At 45.2% G+C, this 23,262-nt stretch overlaps 1 protein-coding gene across 20 annotated transcripts in view; it reads right to left on the minus strand.

The window, feature by feature from the left end:
* PLCH1 (phospholipase C eta 1) overlaps positions 1-23,262 on the minus strand; it is a 140,716-nt gene that overhangs the window by 87,978 nt on the left and 29,476 nt on the right. For 4 of the 20 annotated variants that reach the window (XM_083503755.1, XM_083503760.1, XM_083503757.1 and 1 more), the window contains exon 1: positions 15,291-15,783. The exons of 12 other annotated variants lie outside the window; for them this stretch is intronic. In XM_083503755.1, coding sequence (XP_083359881.1) covers positions 15,291-15,333 — 43 coding nt within the window. In that variant the 5' untranslated portion in view covers positions 15,334-15,783. Of the gene's footprint in view, positions 1-1,858; positions 1,956-15,290; positions 15,784-23,262 lie in introns of those variants that run through there. 4 more of the 20 variants (XM_083503754.1, XM_083503765.1, XM_083503752.1 and 1 more) reach the window with 3 other exon arrangements.

Raw genomic sequence — 23,262 nt, forward strand, 5'->3', positions numbered from 1 at the left:
CCTGTTCTCCCAGTTACTAACTAGATACCTAAGGGAAGCCCTACAGCAGGACTGGAGGCTCAATATTCATAGGGACAAGGCAGCCTCGTCTCAAAACCAAGGCCAAATACAGAGGGCCATTTTCCAAATGGTAACTTTAAATGGGAAGAACTGCCTCTTATCAAGACAGATGTCGGGGGTGGGAAGGACACAGACAAGTGTGCACCAGGGGAAGGGGGCCTGGAATCTGACTCAGGAGGGGGGTAAGGTAAAAGGTAAAGGACAGTTAAGTCCAGTCAAAGGCAACTAGGGGGTTGCGGCGCTCATCTCACTTTCAGGACGAGGGAGCCAGTATTTGTCCACAGACAGCTTTCCGGGTCATGTGGCCAGCATGACTAAACTGCTACTGGTGCAATGGAACACCATGACAGAAGCCAAAGCGCATGGAAATGCCATTTACCTTCCCGCCACAGCGGTACCTATTCATCTACTTGCACTGGTGTGCTTTCGAACTGCTAGGTTGGCAGAAGCTGGGACAGGGCAACGGAAGCTCACTCCATTGTGGGGATTCGAACCACCAACCTTCCAATCGGCAAGCCCAAGAGGCTCTGACTGTCTTCACAAGCTGGATTCAGACATGGGGCTTGTTGCGTTAGTTTTAGTGGTTCTAATGCCAACACATCTGTCCAGATTCCTAACGTTCCTTTTACACCGCAGTGCCTGTTGCGTTGTGGCTTTCTGATCAATAACAGCGCCACGTTGCACTCAAATTTAAACAGCGGGGAAAAGCTGTATGCTGTGATATTGCCCCAAAATGTCAACACATGAAACTGCAACGCAGTGCTCCTGTGGTTTTCTGAGTTAACAGGGTTGCAAACAAATCTTTCCTGGAAATCAACGCTAAACTTCTGCCAGGTTGCACTGGATTTCCAGAAGTGGTTTTTTATGTTGTGTGAAAGATCACACGAAAAAGCAGAAATTAACAAGTGAGGAAATGTCAGGAAAGCAGAATAAAGAGCCGTAGAGCAGCTTTCCTGATGTGAGAGCCGGTGTTGCAGGGGAGCCTGCAAGAATGAAGCAAAAAATGAGTACAGGGCAAATTGCATGAGTGCTCCAAACCTAGTCACTGTCCTCTCTCATAGTGATGAATGAATAGGAAGGGAACACACAACAGACTCTGCCCATGTAGCTCCAGAAGTCATGCACCTACAGGATCACACCACAGGAAATACTCTCAGAGTCCTTCTCCAGATGCATGCAAACAAGTCAGGGTATCATCCTGCAGTTTTGGAAGAACGTGTGGTAAAACAATCATCTTCAACCCCAGTGTGAAACCTTCTCCAGAGGTCAAGAAAAGGAGAGTAATTTGTTATTAAGCAATCAGTGTTAGACATCAAAAGATCCTCCTGCTGAGCCTTGCTAATAAAAAAATGTACATTAATCACTCTCTACCTCTTCAGAGCAAATGCTCCTCCTATATAGCAGCAAGGGGCTGTCGACCTCCAAGAAGGGTTAATTTGTGAGATAACTATCTCAGCCACCGGAGCAGATAAAAAGCAACTTCTGATTTCATGTCTGATTATGCCCAGGGGTAGACTATGAAAACACCCAGATCCATAGCATAAAATCATTTTTATTTATTTTTTACATCTTGAATACATTCTCTTCTGCTCTGCCTCCCTCCCAAAATGATTTAGATCTAACGATAGCAGCAAAAGGCGCTGGATTTTCCTGCACCAACCTCTGTTGTTCCCTCCAGGCTAACTCAAGAGCACACAGGATTTTGAACTATAAAGGTAGCTCTTGATTTGTCAGGCACAGATTCCCCGTGCAGGAACCCTGAAGGGCAAAATATAAAAGAGGAGATATATCTACTTGCCTAATAGGTTCGGCACTGGATACTGGCTCAGGTACTAAAAGTCTCTCTAGGTCTCTCTCAGAGGACACGGGATCTGTTCCACTTCCAGCTCATGCAGGGTCTGAGAGAGCCACTGTGTAAGCAGGAAAGCCAGCCAGAGTGATGCAAGTTACTAGGAAAAGCTGCAGATTTTTGCATATATTATGACGAACCCTTTCACAGTCTAGTAAGGAGGAAAGGCACAAATGTCTTGCGATCCCATCCATTCACTTGCATGTGAAGATGAATCAGCGTATAGGGAGGAGGTTCAATAAGTCTCGACATGGTGCCTAGAGAACAACTTTCACCTAAATATCAGTAAGAAAAAGGAGATGGTGTTGGAGTTTCGAAGGAAGAGAGGGGAACTAGCCCCGTTGTATATCAGGGGGTGCTGTGTGGAGAGAGTATCTTCCTTTAAATTCCTGGGAGTCTACCTTAGTGAAGACCTCACTTGGAAAATCAATACAACCCAGGCGGTTAGGAAGGCCCAACAGACACTCCATTTCCTCATAGTCTTGCGAAAGAACAACGTCAGACAAAAATTGATTACAGTGGTGCCTCGCAAGACGAAATTAATCCGTTCCGCGAGTCTCTTCGTCTTGCGGTTTTTTCGTCTTGCGAAGCACGGCTATTAGCGGCTTAGCGGCTATTAACGGCTTAGCGGTTATTAGCGGCTTTAAGAAAAAGGAAACAAACTCGCAAGAACTCGCAAGACGTTTCGTCTTGTGAAGCAAGCCCATAGGGAAATTCGTCTTGCGGAACGACTCAAAAAACGGAAAACTCTTTCGTCTTGCGCGTTTTTCGTCTTGCGAGGCATTCGTCTTGCGAGGTACCACTGTATCTCCTTCTACCGGTCCACAACAGAAAGTGTCCTTTCATACTGTATTACAGTGTGGTACGCTGGTTTGACAGCCACGGACAGGGAGTCCCTACAGAGGGTGGTGAATACAGCACACAATATCATGGGCTGTCCCCTGAGTACGCTAGATGACATTGCGGGAGACCATTGCCTCAGGAGAGTGAGGAAAATTCTTAGGGATGACTCACACCCCAGCCAGCACCTCCTTAATCTCCTACCTTCAGGCAGGAGATACAGAAGTATAGTCAGCCGCACCAACAGGTTAAAGAACAGTTTTTATCCGTGGGCTGTAGGGCTGCTGAATGGGGGGGGGGGAATAGTGGTGCAATTGAATTCTGACAAGCACACAGAGTGTGTACAAGACTGAGTGTATGGGGGGGCTCGTTTAATTTCACTGCACACAGGTGGTGTAGTGACAATAAAGGTTTATTATTATTATTATTATTATTATTATTATTATTATTAAGATTCAAGTTCACTTTTATGGAAGATGTGAAGCCCCTGTCTTCAGCAAGTACATGCTTTAATTATACCTCTATAGCCCACCCTGTCCCAATAAAGTTACCCCAAAGCACACTGTGAATCAAGCTGCATTTCCCAGTAGTGACACAGTAGTGAATTCTCCTTCTCATGCTGTTTCTGTACCATGAGAATGGAGATTCATCAACAACAGCAGCAAGAGTATTGTTAGCCCAGAAATGGAAGCAAGAAGAAATTCTGACAAAAGAAGAATGGCAGATAAAATTAATGGACTACGCAGAATTGGATAAAATGACAGGAAGGATTTGAAACCAGCGGGACCAGAGATTCACAGAAGATTGGGAGAAGTATACGAATTATTTGAAGAGCAACTGTAATCAACAAATTACGTCAGTAGGACTACAAGAGGTTTTGTAAGGAGAAATAGATGAAAGTAGAAAAAGAAGAGAGATATTAGTTAGGAGATTTAAATGTAATAGGGAAAGTAAGAAATGTATACAATGGTGCCCCGCAAGACAAATGCCTCGCAAGACGAAAAACCCGCTAGACAAAAGGGTTTTCCGTTTTTCGATGCGCTTCGCAAGACGAATTTCCCTATGGGCTTGCTTCGCAAGACGAAAACGTCTTGCGAGTCTTGCGATTTTTTTCGCTTCCCCCCTTTTTCTAAGCCGCTAATCCGCTAATACCCTTTTAGCCGCTAAGCCGCTAAGCCTTTAATAGCCACTAAACCGCTAATAGCGCTAATCCGCTAATCCGCTAATAGGGTTGCTTCGCAAGACGAAAAAACCGCTAGACGAAGAGACTCACAGAACGGATTAATTTCGTCTTGCGAGGCACCACTGTACTAAGTGATTAGATTGGAAAATTTTCAGATGTGATTGATGGAAGTCAAAAAAAAATGTATAAGATGTAAAAGTATGTTTAATTACTGTTGAAAATGATATGTTAAAAAACTAATAAAAATTTATATATATAAAAAAGAGAGAGTGGATAATCGATATATGAAAGGTGGAATTGCATGGAACGATTTACAGAAGTGGCACCAGAATGGAGATCCTTGGATCTGAACTGTTTTCACACACTAATACTCCATCCTGTAGAATTCTATCAGTTACATTTTAGCTGCACAATTGGAAAATGAATTTCTGGAACCAAAGTGCTTTTTCTGTGCAGCCTGAGCAGGAGCAGTCGCCATTAAGAAAAAGAGGTCAGAACAGGGCAATATATGTGTGGACTGTCCCTGGATCAAGTGGCTTTTCTTCTTTAAGTTCTCAGAGCTCTTAATCTAGCTCAGGGGTCAGCAAACTTTTTCAGCAGGGGGCCGGTCCACTGTCCCTCAAACTTTGTCAGGGGCCAGACTATATTTTGAAGAAGAAAAAAGAATGAATTCCTATGCCCCACAAATAACCCAGAGATGTGTTTTAAATAAAGGACACATTCCACTCATGTAAAAACACAATTAGTTTGCCTACCCATGATCTAGCTCAAGGTTGTCATCTGAACTAGCCAGATGTTTAACTGAGAATCAACCAGTCCCATCATTTGAAAAATAAGAGTTTAGAGCTGTCTTGCCCCCCCCCCCAAATGGCAACTAGACATTCAGTTTTGGGAACTGCAACCTTGATTTAAGAGCCATTTGGCGTCTAGTTTATGTATCTGAGTTTCTAACACCGTTCACCACACACAAAAAAACTTTTTGCTTTGCTCAAAGGCGGTAATGTGAACTCTGCCTTGGTTGGATTCAGCCCACAGTCTCCATCTCTCCCTGCAGATTCGCTCAGTGCCTGAAATGGAAGGCAACTATACCTGGAAAGTTTGTGTGAATCATGAGAAAAGACAGAGCAGTGTGTTAAGTGCTCTCCATCATTCAGCTCCTTTTGAGTGGGTGTTGCTGAGGCAGCCTCTCCCTCCTCCAACAGATACCGGGGGGGGGGGGGCCCTACGGAAAAATCCTCTTGCTCCGATGGGAGAAGACACAGCAGCCTTTCAGTTAAGCACATTCAAGAGGAGAACGTGTAAAGGCAAGAGCATGTCCTCAAGCGGTCAATTAGCCTGTGACAAGCGCAGAAAGCAACTCTTAACAAAAACAATGTGGATTATGGTGGTATATGAATTCACCAAGCTCACTGTCACTGGAGAGGCAATTCCCAAAAATGCCCTAATCTAGTCTGCCAATTTCAAATCTCATCAGGCCCACCAAAATGTCCAGTAGTCAGGGATCATGGGAGCTAGAGTCTGACAACATCTGGAAGGCATCGCATTGGGGGAGGCTGGTATTAATGCATCACTTGCATTTAATCTCATTTTCATACAAAAATATTTCTTATGCGTACCTGTAGGGTTTTAAAAATATTTCATGTTGCCAATGAAATAAAGAGTGAATTAATGGTTGTTCCCTGGAAGTATGTGTTAGGCAGATTTCAATACCTCGGATTAAGTACTTAATTCGTTCCGGAGGTCCGTTCTTAACCTGAAACTGTTCTTAACCTGAAGCACCACTTTAGCTAATGGGGACTCCTGCTGCTGCCGCCCCACCGGAGCACGATTTCTGTTCTCATCCTGAAGCAAAGTTCTTAACCTGAAGCACTATTTCTGGGTTAGCGGAGTCTGTAACCTTAAGCATCTGTAACCTGAGGTACCACTGTATCTCCTTAATGTCCTGGAGCTTGCTTTTCTCCCTCACTTCCAGGACTCTGGAAATTTGCCTCTCAGCTCTTTTCCACAGTCATTTTTCCAGAATCCCCAAGACGGCCAAAGCAGTAAAGGAAGAAATGACCATGAGATAGAGAGAAACCCAACAGGAAGCTCCCTATTATGTTAGCAAAGCCAAAGTTGTTGTTCTTTATGTACCTCCATCCATGAACGTGGACTTGAGTAAAGAAAGAGAAGGCACGTCTCTGCCCCAAGGAGTTTACAATACTAGAGATTGTTACAAGGGAGACAACAGGGGAAGTGAGAGGGGCTAGAGCATTGGGGGGGGGGGAGGTGAATGGGGACTAATTTAGGACTAATCCACACTTAACTTTTGGCCCACACTTTCCAGGCACAGGTTTGCGGTTTAACGCTCCTTGTCTGAGAATTTAGTTTTGTTTTTGCCCTGAGCTTTCCCCACGAAAACCCGCTCTTTAAAGCTCAATGGCAGCAAACGTCAATTTGGGTTTTAAATGGTTTGATGTTTGCTCTGATTGAGCTTTAAACAACAGTTTTTTGCTGGGAATGCTCCGGAATGGGGGGGGGGGGTGTGGTGCTTGGACACAAGGCAATAAATCGCGGACTCTGGAAAGAGCAGAGGAAAGGTAAGTGTTGATAAGCCTTTAGTAGAAGGATATGAGCACAACATCACCTTGCCAACAAAGGCCCGTATAGTTAAAGCTATGGTTTTCCCAGTAGCGATGTATGAAAGTGAGAGCTGGACCATAAAGAAGGCTGATCGCCGAAGAATTGATGCTTTTGAATTATGGTGCTGGAGGAGACTCTTGAGAGTCTCATGGACTGCAAGAAGATCAAACCTATCCATTCTTAAGGAAACCAGCCCTGAGTGCTCACTGGAAGGACAGATCCTGAAGCTGAGACTCCAATACTTTGGCCACCTCATGAGAAGAGAAGACTCCCTGGAAAAGACCCTGATGTTGGGAAAGATGGGGGGGGAGGAGAAGGGGACGACAGAGGGTGAGATATTTGGACAGTGTTCTCGAAGCTACCAACATGAGTTTGACCAAACTGTGGGAGGCAGTGGAAGACAGGAGTGCCTGGCGTGCTCTGGTACATAGGGTCACGAAGAGTCTAAATGACTAAACGACTAAACAACAACATGAGCACAAGAGGGTGTAGAGCATAGGAAGTTGTGTTATTCTGAGTCAGACCACTGGTCCATTCAGCTCAGCAATGTCAACACTGATTGGCAGCGGCTCTTTGGGGTTTTAGATGGGGATCTATCCCAGCTCTTCCTGGATACGCCAGGAATTGGATTTGGGATTTTCTGTGTGCAAAGCAGATGCTCTAGCACTGAGTTATGGTCCTTCCCCAAGTACCAAAAGGCTCATAGAAAATTAAGTACTATTAAAGGGGATTGCTGAATTACAGGCCTGCTTTTTAAAGTCCGACCTTAAAGGCACAGAGGTGCTCAAAGTTGCAGATTCATTAAGCAGCATTAATAACAGCCTCCAAGACACCAGCCTAGATTGATTGCCAGTCAGAAGGAAGGGAACAGGGGGGGATTATTACATCGAGAGGTTTTTAAACTCAGGAGTTCTGCCAAACCAGAGGCAAAATGCAGACCATGGGTGAACTGGACTTCCCCTCCCCCCCCCTCTGTGACCTCTTTACCACTTCTGTCACTGAATGGCCAACCACTACCCTCCAGTGGTGTTTTGGTGTAAGAGTAATAAGACTTCAATAACTTGTTTTTCAATGCAAAAGGTGGTAACGCATAACTGCATGGAAATTACATCTTCTGACCTTGAAGTCCTGTCCCTTCATTGTAGACATGCGTTTAACCTGTTTTGACTTCTCGGAAAAAGGGTGAGGGCACTTTGCAAGTACTCTGAGGCATTTGTTACTTCACCTTCCTCAGGCATTGACATGGTAACTTATTTCTCCTCAACAGATGTTTGTTTTAATTTTGTTTCCCTGTACGTTGCTTTAGATTTACAGGGGTCAGCAAACTTTTGCAGCCGGGGGCCGGTCCACTGTCCCTCAGACCTTGTGGGGGGGGCAAACTATATTGGGGGGGGTGGAAATGAATGAATTCCTATGCCCCACAAATAACCCAGAGATGCGTTTTAAATAAAAAAAACACACTCTACTCATGTAAAAACACCAGGCAGGCCCCACAATTAACCAAAAGATGCATTTTAAATAAAAGGACACATTCTACTCACGTAAAAACACGCTGATTCCCGGACCGTCAACGGGCTGGATTTAGAAGGCAATTGGGCTGGACTGGTCCCCGGGCCTTAGTCTGCCTACCCATACTTTAGAAAAGTAACCAGCGCAATATAACCCATAGGGGTGCATCCAAAGTTCTCTGCCTGCTTGCACAAGGGCTCTTGCACTAGGGGATGGCTGGGTTTTAATGCTGCACAACAGAGAAATCCAACTGTGCTAGCGGAAACTTGTTCAAGAGATTGCACAACCTATTGTGAAACAACATTACCAGCAGCCTGCCTGCACATTTATTTTGTGCAACGACCTTTCACTGGTGAAAAACATTTCCCAGCCAACTAGTATGCCACTAAGTGGCTTTAACTTATCGCCACACTGGATACAAACCAAAATTGATTGTTGAAGTTTGCATAGCTCATATGTGATGCATTGCCAACACTGTTAATCTGCTGATCATTTGTGTAAGCAAGAACAAGCTATCTGGCATCGTTGTGACATCAGGGGTGATTGACAGGTTGGCAGCCCTATAGTTCATGGGGGAGATACAGATCAGGTGGGACCAGCTCTCTCCCCGACATATATGCGTGAATCCATGCTGAATCCTGGCAGAAATTAAGCCTTGCAGCTTTAAATTGTAGGTGATACTGCTTCCAACATAGATGCATTACTGCGGTTTTAAAAAACCTTACAGTATACTTTTTTCTGGGCAGTGTCAGATGCGCATTCTTCGGGTCCCGTGAGCAGTTGATACTTAAAGGGCCTCTTTATGCTAGCATTTGCAATGTTTGCACTGCTACACATGCAGTTAAGAGACAGCAGTGTCGTGTCTGCATGGTCCCCATCAGTAAAATCATAGAATTTGCAGGTCAAGCATGCCAAAGCCTTCATTCATTGCCAAAAACAGCATGAGAGAGACACAAGCATTTTGCAGTGATCAGGGGCAGCTTTCCTGGCACAAGCTGAGTTCATGTATGTCTCTGATGAGGGAGAGACCTGTGAGCACTCCCTTGTTATCCTAAATGACAATAACTGTGCTGAAAAACGACCTTATGGCTTATTGGGCACTTTGGATCACATTTGGTGCAGCTGATTGCTCCATCAGGCAATTATCATCCCCTTTTAAACACTGACCTTTCCGTTGTTTATATCCTGACATTGAAAACCAACTATGTTATGACAGCCTGGGAGGGGGAAAGTTTGTTGCATTGACAAAGCAATAAGTTATTTTAGTGAATCCTTGCTTCATGAGCCATGTGCAGATGTTCTTCCCAACATCTCTCCCCCCGCTCTCTCTGTTTGTGTGCAACCATTCTGCTGACATTTCTACTGTCTACACACCTGATTTCTGCTTCTACAGTGACCTTGCCACATAAACAGGAATTGTATAACTGGCACATGCATTTTTCTGGTGCCCTATTCATGCATTGCTCATCTATGTGCCTGGTCCTCTATGCACACATTCAGCAAAACCTCTGGACATCAGGCCAAAGCAGAAAGCAAGGCCTGTCGCTTGCAGTCGCAATCTTCCCTCACCCAAGTCCCACAAAAAACCACACATAGGGATGCTTTAAATAAGCAATATACACTCATAGGGGAGGAAATCACAGTAAGTTGTGGGGGAGCTAGCAATAAGCACATAGAACGAAAGTGACAAGATCAACAGAAACAGCTTCATTAACAAGCTTTCTATTGGTCCCATTGGAATGGCACATTAGACTGTACTACTTGGAATACAGAAATACTGCTGTGTTGTTCGCTCTCAAGGTATAAAAACACCCTCTGCCCAACGCAGATGGCAACCACAGTACAAAATCAAGACAGAAGACAACCTGCAATTTCTTCCCCTCCTTTAAAAAGTAAAGGACCCCTGGACAGCTAAGTCTGGTCATAGTCAAAGGCAACTATGGGGCTGTGACGCTCATCTCGCTTTCAGGCCAAGGGAGCGGGTATTTGACCACAGACAGCTTGAGTCATAAGGTTCATGTGGCCAGCATGACTAAATCGCTTCTAGTGCAACAGCACACCGTGACGGAAACCAGAGCGCACGGAAACACCATTTACCTTCCTGCTGCAGTGGTACCTATTTATCTACTTGCACTGGCATGCTTTCGAACTGCTAGGTTGGCAGGAACTGGGACAGAGCAACGGGAGCTCACCCCGTCACGGGGATTCGAACTGCTGACCTTCTGATCAGCAAGCCCAAGAGACTCAGTGGTTTAGACCACAGCGCCACCCGCACCCAAACTTTAATTAGAGGCCATTCCTAAGGAGGCAAGTCTGAGCAATGCTCAGGCATGGGTTTTTGAGAGCCTGTGTGCTATTTCAGGTTCTTCTTGTGGGTCCCCACAGGCATCGAGAGGACCACTGTGAGAACAGGATGGTGGATTAGATGAGCCATTGGGCTGACCCAGCAGGCTCTCCCTTAAAGGGATTTCCATAGGCAAGGATGTTTTAAACTGGTCCAAAGTGCCCCATTACTTGGGTTCCATCCAAAACCATCTACAGCAGCATTCAGATGTTTTTGACTACAGTTCCCATTAGCCTCCTTTTCATACAGCTCTGGCAAGCGCTCCAGCCCTGTGATTTATGATGCATTCAAGACTCGTGCAGATTTCTAGGTTCTATATATATGCAGCTAAACAGGCATCGCCAAGGAGGGAACATCACTTGTTCATTTCACTGCATTAAAAGTACAGTGGTGCCTCGCAAGACGAAAAGAATCCGTTCTGTGATTCTCTTCGTCTAGCGGTTTTTTCGTCTTGCGAAGCAAGCCCATTGACGGATTAGCGGATTAGCGCTATTAGCGGCTTTTAGCGGCTTATCTGCTGATCGGATCAGCTGACAAGCGGCTTAGCGGCTTAGAAAAAAGGGGGGAAAGGGGAGAAAACCAGCAGGAACTTGCAAGACCTTGTCATCTTGCGAAGCAAGCCCATAGGAGATTCGTTTTGCGAAGCACCTCCAAAACGAAAAACTCTTTCGTCTAGCGAGTTTTCCGTCTTGCGAGGCATTCGTCTTGCGGGGCACCACTGTATAACGTAAGTTACGCGAGTGGCATCAGTGAAAAGCACAAGGGGCAGGTCTGTGGTGGGCAAATCACGAGGGATTGAGGGAACATGCCCTAGTCTTTGACAGGCAAACGCCTTCCAGTAGCGAGAAGACAGGCTATGTTAATCAGAGATACATAAATTATATATTGAAGGTATGTGGATAGGCCCTTAGTTCACAGTTCTCCAAGAAAAAAGTGGCTAAAAGATTACCTGTAAATCAACTGCGACATAAAATGTTTGCCTGAAGCATTTTTATCAGGAGGCAGGCATTTTTTTTTTTAAGCTGCCAGAGTCTCATACATGTAAAAAAGTAACTGCTGAGGCCAAACCAATTAGGTCTCTCTCCCTCCCTCTGCTACTTTAAGGACTTTAGCAAAGCTGCCCTTTACAGAGCTAATCCTTGTCAATTATTAAACTCTTATTCACATATCCATTACCTTATAAAACACTGCGCATACGGCAGATGGACTGGCGCACTGCCTGTTTCTGCTCCAGCATATGCATGAAATTAATCTCCAAGCTCTGTATACAAAACACAGGAGATCTCCAAAAATATAAACACAGTTCCTGGAACTCTAGATAAACTAAACCCTCTGTGTATTTGGCCTCTGCTCTAAACAGCATGCCAGAAGTGTGACCCGCCAGGAAGGGCTACCTCAAATTACTTTCCAAAATCAAAAGGTATTTCCTAGGACAGCTGATTCCCAAACTTGATTTCCCCCCAGGGACGCACTGAAAATTGCTGAAGGTTTTGGCGGACCACTTAACATAGCTGTCAACTTTTCCCTTTTTTTAAGGGAAATGCCCTTATTCCGAATAGGATTCCTCGCAAGGAAAGGGGAAAGTTGACAGCTATGCCACTTAAGGATTCTTCTGCCTGTTGCAGCAATTGTAACGTGCTGTGCTAGGAGCTGTGCAATTTTTACTTGTACTTTTATTGCTCCTTTTATTTCTTACATTGCATTTTATGTGGAGACCTGAAGGAGTGTCTCCACCCCCATCGTTCAGCCCAGACACTGAGATCCATTGCCGAGGGCCTTCTGGCACTTCCCGCATTGCAAGAAGTGAGGTTACAGGGAACCAGGCAGAGGGCCTTCTCGGTAGTGGCGCCCACCCTGTGGAATGCCCTCCCATCAGATGTCAAGCAAATAAGCAGCTATTTTATCTTTAAAAGACATCTGAAGGCAGCCCTGTTTAGGGAAGTTTTTAATATTTAATGCTGTATTGTTTTTAACACTCGATTGGAAGCTGCCCAGAGTGGTTGGGGAAATTCAGCCAGATGGGCGGAGTATAAATAAATTATTATTATTATTATTATTATTATTATTATTATTATTATTATTATTATTTTATTGCATTGCAATTCAAATTCTCCAGGATTTGAATTCCCAGTGCTCTTCACCGATATGCTATGGGCCACAGTTTGGGAACCACATCCTACTTCTTATTTTAATGCTTTTTTATTTCACTGCATTTATATCGCACCCTGAAGCTTTCTTCCTCCCCATTCTTATCTTCACAACAGTCCTATGAGGCTGGCTAGGCTAAGAGATTGCGACTGGATCAAGGTCATCCAGCAAGCTTCACAGCTGAGCAGGGATTTGAACCCTGGTCTCCAGGTCCTAGTTCAGCACTCCAACCACTACACCACACTGTCCTAGGGGAGAACTTGACCAGCCACTTTTCTCCTCCATGTGATCATCTTATAATAACATAACACCAGGGCTGTTACAACCTGCAAAAAGAAAAAGAAAAACGAGCCGGCATTTCCTTTCCGGCTACATAGAAGGTAAAACCCCTCCTCTGCAGCTAGCACAGAAACACAGGTGACTTAAGACTCTTAGCAGGCTAGTTTAAAAGAAGATTTTGCATAATTATTCCTGCATTGCAGGGGGGCTGGGGACTAGATGACCCTTGGGATCCCTTCCAACTCTATAATTCTATGATTCTTTGAATCTATATATACACATATTTAAATAAGAGGTGACATTACGTTTCAAGGCCCCTAAATATGATAGGCTCTGCACAAAAATTAAAATGCGCAAGCCCTGCCTTCAGCCTTGTAGCCTGTAAGATCAAGACAAGGTACATCAGGGTGCAAAGGAAAGGAAAACAGGAGGTTCAACAAGGAAGCCGGGATATGGCTGGGGAAAGAGAGAGTGCTGGTTTTGACCTTTAAAGACCTATGCGGCCTAGGACCCTCGTACCTACGGAACTGCCTCTCCTGGTATGTCCCGCAGAGGAGCCTAAGGTCCATGAATAACCATAGTTTGGAGGTCCCAGGCCCTAAGGAAGCCAGACTATCCTCCATCAGGGCCAGGGTTTTTTCGGTGATGGCCCCCGACCTGGTGGAATGCACTGTCCCACGAGACTAGGGACCTGCAGGACTTGATCTCCTTCCACAGGGCCTTTAAGACAGAGCTATTCCGCCTGGCCTTCAATTTGAATTAGCCTGATCCTCTATTCCCCTTTCCCCTTTCCCCTTTCCTCTTCTATGAAGAAACCCTTTCTGGGACCCCACATTTAAATTCTCCCCTGGTCTCCTTGCTGGCCCTAGTAGGATCAACTTGGCCAGTTAGCCCTGGTGATCATTTGATGTCTACTGACTGAGTTTTTTTTTTTTTTTCCCAAAATGACCCCTGAATTTTTGAATTTTATTGATATTGATGCTGCATTTTGTGTTGTGTTTTATGCTGTTTTTAAGTTGCTGTTTTATTTATTATTTGCTGTTAGCTGCCCTGAGCCCGGTTTTTAAATCAGGAAGGACGGGGTATAAATAAAAATGTATTATTATTATTAAACAGAGTCAGATTATTTAGCCTAGGGCTCCCTAATCCAATTGGCAGGAGTTCTGAAGCAGTCTTCTGCAGACCTGGTAGCCAACTGGATGTGCTTGAGATTGGACCTGGGATGAAATACCTGTGTTGCACCCACCGACATTCATCGGTCACATGTTGCGTAAAAGCTGCAGAATTTCCTCTAACGGTCAGTCAACAACCACGAACGACATTCTTATACCGCAAGGAATCCGAGCCACGTATCTCCCCACAAGCTGCGGCGCACGCACACACACCCCCGGCAGCAAGCTGCTTCTTCAAACCCTTCAACCCATCCTGTATATATGGAGGAGCACTTGGTAAAAATTGGGCAGGTGGAAGTGCAGGGGAAGGTCAGAGCAGCAGGAAAGTTCTGTTTTCAAGAGACATCAACAATCCCCCTTTGCCTCAAGAGAAGCCAGGCTTCCTGTGGGACCCAGAGTATAATTCGGTTCCCGTTACAATCTACTAGATTTAATGGAGAAATGTTGTCTCTTGTCGCACTAAAGAAAAACTGTGGTTTTTATAGGTCGAGACTCAACACCTTCTCCCACCGCTAAGGAAGATCGATGCATGTTGTCATGTACAGCAGATTATATTTATGTACGATGCCTTGTGTTTGACAGATTGATCCGATGGCTATAAATATGAAAGCAGCTTGTTTCAACTTTTAAGGCTAAATTAACCCACTTTTCACCATAAACAATGCCACCCCATGAAAAATGGTCGGTTGAACAATTCATTCAAAATACATTTGGGCAACAAAAAATCAACCTTCATTCAAAGACGATGCACAACAGATGATATAATTTTAAAGTGCCAATAAGAAAGCATAGGTCAGGAGGGGGGAGGGAGAGAACTATCATTTTTTAAAGGTTTACAAATGGGCTGAGTCCAAAGATACTCTGTAATTTAAAAAACAACACCTCAGCTGGAAGGGACACGTTCTCCCTCCCTTGGGTTGCAGCCCCTACTCGTTACCAACCATAGTGACACTTTGCCAGGTACACTGGTCCTTTGATTCTCTGGAGAGGCTTTTCAGAGAAAGAAAATTGGTCACTCCTCCATGCATGAACAGAAGTGACTTTTACCTGCACAGGAAGATGCTCTGAATCAATCCTACATCAAATAAAAGGAGGTGGAGAAAAACAAGCTTAAAATATTCCATCATACTGACAGTCATCTCGCAACAACCAGCTGCCCATGCCCAAACATATAGAAATGGTAATTTAACAGTTACTGAGATGCAATGCACCTTAAAATCCGAAAGAGATTGCACATCATGCCTTTCTGCCGAAGACTTATAGGAATGTGAATGGTATCCTTACCTTTCTCTGGGCTTAAATTTTTATATACTTCGAGGTCTGCCATTAAATCTGTTATTGTTATACATTATTGGCAGGCAGAGCAGAAAGTCTCCTTGAAGCAGAAGCCCAAATTCATTCACCTGTCCAGGGATAGAATATTTGCAACGCAATTCTTAGAAGTATCCATGAACTTTGTCAATCCTGTCCGTTACGAAACAAGTTGAAGTCTATGTGATCCGCAACATGGATTTGGGAAGATTAGCAATCATAGAATCAGAGGACCGTAGAGTTGGAATCATTTTTTAAAAATCCAAAAGGTGATCCTGGATAACTTTGCTCCAAACTGGAAGGTAGGGAGGGAAAGAAGAAGAAAAATCCCCCGGCAGAGAGGAAGACTGGAAAGCTCTGCTCTGTGCAGCTGCTGTTGTGGAAATGCAGGACCACTTTGGGTATGAGACATGCATGCACAGTGAAATGATTCAAATCCTCAAGGCACAAAATGTGCACAAAGCACTGTGAGAAGGAGGTCTCTCAAACGTCACGGAGGAAATCCTTTGCACCTCGGAAAAAAACACCCATCCCCACTTTTGGGTTTTAAAATCAGAGGAGTGACGCAAGCTGAAAGCTGAAGAAAAGAAAGCAGAATACCACTAAAAAAAAAAAAATCTCTAGCTGAGAGAATTTGTGAAGTGGAAAAAAAGCAGACAAGAGACAGCACAATGAGCTTTTCCAAGACTTTCTTTAACAAAGAAAGGGCTTGTAAATTATTGTTAATTGGACGGTACTCCCACTTTGCTTTGAACTTAAATAAATCAAAACTGCAAGCATATAATTAGGTTCAGCATCCTTTTTTTGCCTAAATGAGTCTATGAACCCTGAACACAGCAGACTGAAATTCTACAGATATCCCTTTCTGTGTGGGCAACGGAGAGGTGTGCACCTGTTGAATTTCTGCCTGCCATTTATTTTATTATTTTATTATTTTTATACCCCACCTTTCCCCCAATGAGCTCAAGGTGGCATACATGAATTTCCCTCTCCCCATTTTATCCTGACAACAACCTGCGTAGGTTAGGCTGGGATGCAGTGCGTGGCCCAAGTCACCCTTCATGGCTGAGTGGGGTCTAGACCCCTGGTCTCCCAGGTCTTAGGCAAACACTCTTAACAGCTGTACCATCCTGGCTCTTCATCAGCCATGCAGTTGATAAAGGCATAGAACCACCAGCAGTTCCTGGTGGAGAGTTCCTTGGTGTCTTGTGCATTGTTTGAGTGCTTATGACTTCCAAAACACACTGGTCTCCCTGCTAAGGGGCCAAGGCTTAGCCTCTGGCATCTTCAGTTAAATATATCTCTGATGCTAGGAGTCATTGCCAGAGGAGGCTGCAGTCCACTGTTTGCCCCAGTGTAAAACTGCTCGAGAGAATCAAGTTCTTCCAAAAATATTACACAGCATTTATACCAAGCACAGCGGCAGATTCTGACTCTTCTTCAGCAAAGCCAGCTAGAATCCAACTCCCTGCAAAAGGCTCCCTCTGTCTTTCAATCGAGCGCCAGCAAACCTGAGGAGACAAGCCTGGGGGGTATACACTGCAAACACACTCTTCTCCAGCTGCCTGTCCGCAGTTGGTTGTCAACAAGGCCATCTGCAGCCTACCCTCACTAGAGACACCTGGCACCTAAGTGAGTTGCCAGCAGGGAAAAATCCTTGCTGTCCCTGTGGTGTCTTTGGTCTGATGCAGAACAATGCCTGGAAACGATGCCTTATGAGGAACGGCTAAGGGAGCTGGGCATGTTTAGCCTGGAGAAGAGGAGGTTAAGGGGTGATATGATAGCCATGTTCAAATATATAAAAGGATGTCACATAGAGGAGGGAGAAAGGTTGTTTTCTGCTGCTCCAGAGAAGCGGACACGGAGCAATGGATCTAAACTACAAAGAAGAAGATTCCACCTAAACATTAGGAGGAACTTCCTGACAGTAAGAGCTGTTCGACAGTGGAATTTGCTGCCAAGGAGTGTGGTGGAGTCTCCTACTTTGGAGGTCTTTAAGCAGAGGCTTGACAACCATATGTCAGGAGTGCTCTGATGGTGTTTCCTGCTTGGCAGGGGGTTGGACTCAGTGGCCCTTGTGGTCTCTTCCAACTCTATGATTCTATGATTCTATGAATGGGCTTGAGGAAGGAAGGTGGCCGAAAAAACAAGACTTACCTGCCAGTACCACCACTTGCCCTGAATGAATCTTATCAGAAGAGCTCCAGAGAGGACTTTATGTCCTTTATATTATTAAACAGCACTCTGAATGTACATGGTATTTGCTTTGGCCTCACCTCTAGCCCAGAATTAATCTTCCCCACTGCATCCTTCTTAGGTGAAGGAGGACTAAGTCTGATAAATACTGACCTGGCCAATGTGTCACAGCTGATGCAGCTCAAGTCAAGCTGCACAAGCTCAGCAGCTAAAGCCTAGTGACTTTGAATCAATCCAGCCCTAGTGGCTTCCAATGAGACCCTCAGAAAGCCCTGCTGAACCAAATCAAAGCTCCACCTAGTCTAGCGTTCTTCTTCTTCCTGTGCCAAATGCCTTCAGGAAGCCCACAAGCAATGCACAATAGTTAGAGCACTCACCTGTTGCTGTTTCCCAAGAGCTAGTAACATTGCCTTTGGACTGAGGTCCCACTGGGAAGAGCCATGGCTCAGTGGCAGAGCATCTGCTTTGCATGCAGGCGGTCCCAGGTTCAAGCCCCAGGATCTCCAGGTAGGGTTGGTAGAGAGCCCCATCTGAAATCCTGGGGTACCACAGCCGGTAAAAGTAGACAGTACATTTACTGGGTGGACCACTGGCGTGGCATAAGGCAGCTTCCTAAGGTCCTGATGCAAAGGGGAGAGTTCAGCAGGGAACACTCTTGAAGCCCAACTCCTTTAAAAGAGTAGTTTAAGACAACTGGAAGAGGTTGGGTTGGGTTGGATAACTCATCACGGACCTTCCATAGAGGCTCAGCCAGGTCTCACATGGTAAGGCTAAATTTGGTACAGAAGTTGGGGACGCGGGTGGCGCTGTGGGTTAAACCACAGAGCCTAGGACTTGCCAATCAGAAGGTCAGTGGTTCGAATCCCCGCGGCGGGGTGAGCTCCCATTGCTCAGTCCCTGCTCCTGCCAACCTAGCAGTTCGAAAGCACATCAAAGTGCAAGTAGATAAATAGGTACCGCTCTGGCGGGAAGGTAAACGGTGTTTCTGTGCGCTGCTCTGGTTTGCCAGAAGCGGTTTAGTCATGCTGGCCACATGACCCGGAAGCTATGTGCCGGCTCCCTCGGTCAATAAAGCGAGATGAGCGCCACAACCCCAGAGTCGGCCACGACTGGAGCTAATGGTCAGGGGTCCCTTTACCCTACAGAAGCAGCATTCACTGTGGCAGCCCCTAAGTGGTGGAATTCCCTCCCCAGAGAGATGTGCCCAGCACCTTCACTTTCAGCTAATGCTGAAGACCCTCCTCTTTATCCTGACCTTTGAAACACGAGGTGTGCTTTTCAGAACTCCACCCTATTTCTGTGATGATAATTCATTTTAGCTGGGGGGGGGGGGTTATGTCTGAATTTTAAATTGTTGTAACCAACCCTACAGCCTGCTGTCGAAGGGCTGGAAACAATAATATTAATAATGCAAATCACTGCGCTGAACTCACTCTCTCCTTTACTCCCAAGATAATCAGATTCCTCTCAATTACACAGCATTAGACACCAATTATGTCACAGCCTTTTAACATTTAGCATCCCTAAGCAAATCTCAGTGAAGTTATTTTTCATTTTGCTACTTTATGGTATAATGGGCTCCTGTGCAGTTCTTGTTTTTAACTGAAATTGCTTACAAAGAAGAAATGCTGGCATAAAGAGTCCTTCCCTGTTACTTTTACAGCCATAATTTTCCTGAGCGCAGAACATCACAATCTTTTCCTGAGCCAAGAACTCGCTTGAATTTGTAAATATATCCAGCAGATTAAACAGATCAACTGAAGTTTCCAGAAAAATAATTGCAATACTCGTGAAGTTAGCACCTGCTTATGATAATGTTTTTTCTTCCTTCGTCAAGAGAACCTCTCCGCTGAAAGAGTATTGCACAGCATGGTAACACAAAACAGCCAACTTTTAGGTGAGGCCATTCAGGCTTCTGTAACATGGGGGGCTACAACCTGCTCCTCCAGATGAGGTTCTCAATCAGTCCTTAAGGTACCCCGGGCAGGACCTAGGTTGTTCAAAGCTACATACAGTGGTACCTCGGGTTACATACGCTTCAGGTTACATAGGCTTCAGGTTACAGAGTTCGCTAACCCAGAAATAGTGCTTCAGGTTAAGAACTTTGCTTCAGGATGAGAATAGAAATTGTGCTCCGGCGGCACAGCAGCAGCAGGAGGCCCCATTAGCTAAAGTTGTGCTTCAGGTTAAGAACAGTTTCAGGTTAAGAACAGACCTCCGGAATGAATTAAGTACTTAACCCGAGGTACCACTGTATATCGATGCAATATCCTTGAACTTGACCCAGTAGCTTATGAGCAACCACAGCAAATGCTTTAGCAGAACTATCACATCCTGTCCACTCCCATCAGCAGTCTAAACCACATTGCAAAACTTTGGTCTCAAGTGATGCAACGAAGAGGATTTTACCATGTCTCCACAACCAATCAAATGAAACAGGCAAAGATTGCCCAGAGAAAGGAGTCTGGATACTACAGACAACCAATTCCCCATTTGGTTGCTTGCTAAGTTTACAAGTAGTCCTCAGGTTGCCTCTTGATACTATGAGCAGCACTAACAAGCAAAGCACACTTTGGAGAGATGCGCATCTGAGACCTGTGCGTCTTCCACATCTGCATTTGTCTTGCTGTTAGAGGAAGTACCCATTATTCATACATTGACTTGGCTGTGCTAACATGCAAAGCTGCCCTGTTACTTGTAGCACAGACACAGCTCTCTTCCGCAGCCCAATGCCATAATAAATTGTTGTGTTTTCCCACAAGATGTAGCAATGGCCATCAACTTGCATGGCTTTACTTTAAAGGAGAATTGGACTAATTCATGGGGGGCAATGCTACCAGTGGCTACTAGACATGGTGGCTATGTTCTGCCCGCACTGCAGGGGACACGTGGCACTGTGGTCTAAACCACTGAGCCTCTTTGGGGTTTGCCGATTGGAAGGTCGGCGGTTCAAATCCGTGTGACGGGGTGAGCTCCCGTTGCTCTCTCCCAGCTTCTACCAACCTAGAAGTTTGAAAGCACACCAGTGTAAGCAGATAAAAAGGTACCACTGTGGCAGGAAGGTAAACGGCATTTCTGCGCGTTCTGGTTTCCGTCACAGTGTTTTGTTGTGCCAGAAGTGGTTTAGTTATGCTGGCCAGAAAGCTGTCTGTGGACAAAGGCCGGCTCCCTTGGGCCTGAAGCGAGATGAGCGCCATACCCCATTAGTCAAATTTGAGTGGACTTTACCATCCTGGGGTCCTTTACCTCTGAATATTAGCTGCTGAGACTCAAAAGTAGGAAGAGTTGCTGTTGCCCTCAAGTCCTACTTGTGAATTTCCTACAGGCATCTGATTGGCCACTGTGAGAACAGGATGTTGGACAAGGTGGACCTTTGGTCTGATCCAGCAGGACCTTTTATGTTATTAAACTGGCATTATTGAGAGAGCGGCTGTGTTCTGAGGTTTATTGCTAGAGCTCCCCCCCCCCTTTTGTCTATTCATTGCATCTAATTAACTTAAAAGGAGAATTTGGAGACCAGACCTAATGAAATTGTAAAACAAGCTTCCAGGAACAGTTTTGGAATAATCAACTGTTGGCGAATAGAGTACAGACTTGGATATACTTATGACAGACTTTTGTTCCAAAGCCTTCGTTGTGTGTCATTTGAGTTTTCTGCCATATGTTTGAGGGATTTTCCTGTGACCTCACAGGTGTTCGTGGACCACATCATGCTAGCTAGGGATTAGAGTCCAGCAACACCCGGAAGGCTACAGGTCCTTCACTTCTGTTCTATGTCATCAGGTGATGCCATGATTCTGGAAAAGACAATGATGTTGCACGGAGCTTCCAGTTTAAATTCCAACTCAGTCCTGAAACCATTGGGTGGCTCCATGCAAGCCAGTATCAGGCTTAGAGAAGCTGGCCTGAAAAAGACCAATGTGTGGTTTCCTTATTCCTGTAGTAACTCTGCATCTCACTCTTAGTCTGCCTATGCACCAGCTTCCAGATCTTGTAACTATTTAGAGCACTCAATTTCAGATTCACTTGCTCCTCCTCTGTTCCACCATCCTTCACACAGCCCTTCAAGTTTGAACCTTGGCTCATGGATTATGACTACACCACAGAGGCAGCTTCCAAGCAGTGGTTGTTGCAAAACAGGGGTCAGCAACCTAAGGCCCATGGGCCACAAGCAACCCACAGGGGTCGTTCTACCGGCCCACAAGCCCCCCCCCCCGAAACCGAGCCGCCCGCTCAGTGAGTCACTGCACGCTGCGCTAAACTGGTGCAGCATGGCAACTTGCTTCCGCAGCGCTGGAAATTGCGTCTGCACAGACACAGATGACAGAGACTCATGCGCACCCGTGATCTGGCCCACGGGAGGGTGGAATGCTCTTGTGCTCATGTTCTGCTCCCTGGTTTCCAACAGACATCTGGTTGCCCACTGTAAGAACAGGGTGTTGGACTAGATGGGTCACTGGCCTGATCCAGCGGACTCTCACGTTCTTCTCTACATACAACATTTCCACCAAGGAGCGCATGGTGGTGTAAATGGTTCTCCCTTCCTCTCCATTTTATCCTCAAAACAACACTGTGAGGGAGGTTAGGCTCAAAGTCAATGAGGTCAACCAATGAGCTTCAAGGCTAAATGGGGACTTATCTGGTCTCCCAGGTCCTAGTCCACCTCACTGGCTCTGTCCATGAATTACTCTACCTCTCTGTTGACCTTGTTAGACAATGGTGATGGAGCCTCTTATGGAATTGGCTAGCATGCTCCATCATGACTAGTCCAAAATAATACAGAAACAGGAGGGAATGGACTTCTGGGGGAAAGAGGTGTAGATCAGAAATAAGACTGATTTGACCACCCCAAAGATGCTACTTTGCTTATCACATAAATGGATGTGTCATGCCAAGTCATGCTGGCGACAGAGCTACAAATCTATGGTTTTCACTTTCAAATACAGAAAGTGAATTAATTAGCAGGAAAGTCACGGAAAGCCAAGCTTAGGGATTGAAAAAATTAAAAGCTACATACACTGCCACACAAAAGGAGAAAGGATAGCAGCATTTATTCATCCTGAACAGACGGGGGACGGGGACAGTAGCCTAGAGCTGAAATGTAAGATTTATGTCAGATCCCTAGGACTGTCAATCACAGTCAATATGAAGCAGCTGCACCCATGAAGAAAGCCGCTGAGATTATAATTAGTTTGTCTAGAAAGGAAAAGGGGAAACTAAAATGACAATCCTCTTTTTTCTTTTTTTGCAACACCTGTCCAAACAGGCAGGTTTGGCTTAGACGTACCTTGAATCTGAGCCATCTCTGTCCTTCCAGGATTGCCTGCTTCCCACTCAAATAGTTGCCAACATCAGCGCAGAGAGCCAATCTATTCAATGGGAAACTCTGCAGAGCATCCTAGAGCATCTTTTAAGCAGATATATTTGAAAGCCTTTCTTGACCATTCTGTTGGGTCAATCAATCATAAATTAAGGCAAGATGCTCCGGGGACAAAGAGACATCGGTCTGCATGAGATAATCGTAACTGGCTCTCTCTCAGCCGTGATCATTAGGAGAAATCAAATGCTAAATGAAATGGTTCCTTTGGACCACACTTTCTTAAGGTGCTGTGTCAACACTGGCAAGATTAGCGTTTTCGTCAAGAATAAAATCCCACGGCGGCAAGAGTCTTAATAGCACAAAGATGGAAGAACGAAGAAATCCTGACAAAAGAACTGTGGCAAGGGAAACTAATGGAATACGTGGAAC

This window comes from Podarcis liolepis (assembly GCF_965112155.1).
Source record: "Podarcis liolepis genome assembly, chromosome: 5".
Lineage (NCBI taxonomy): Eukaryota > Metazoa > Chordata > Lepidosauria > Squamata > Lacertidae > Podarcis > Podarcis liolepis.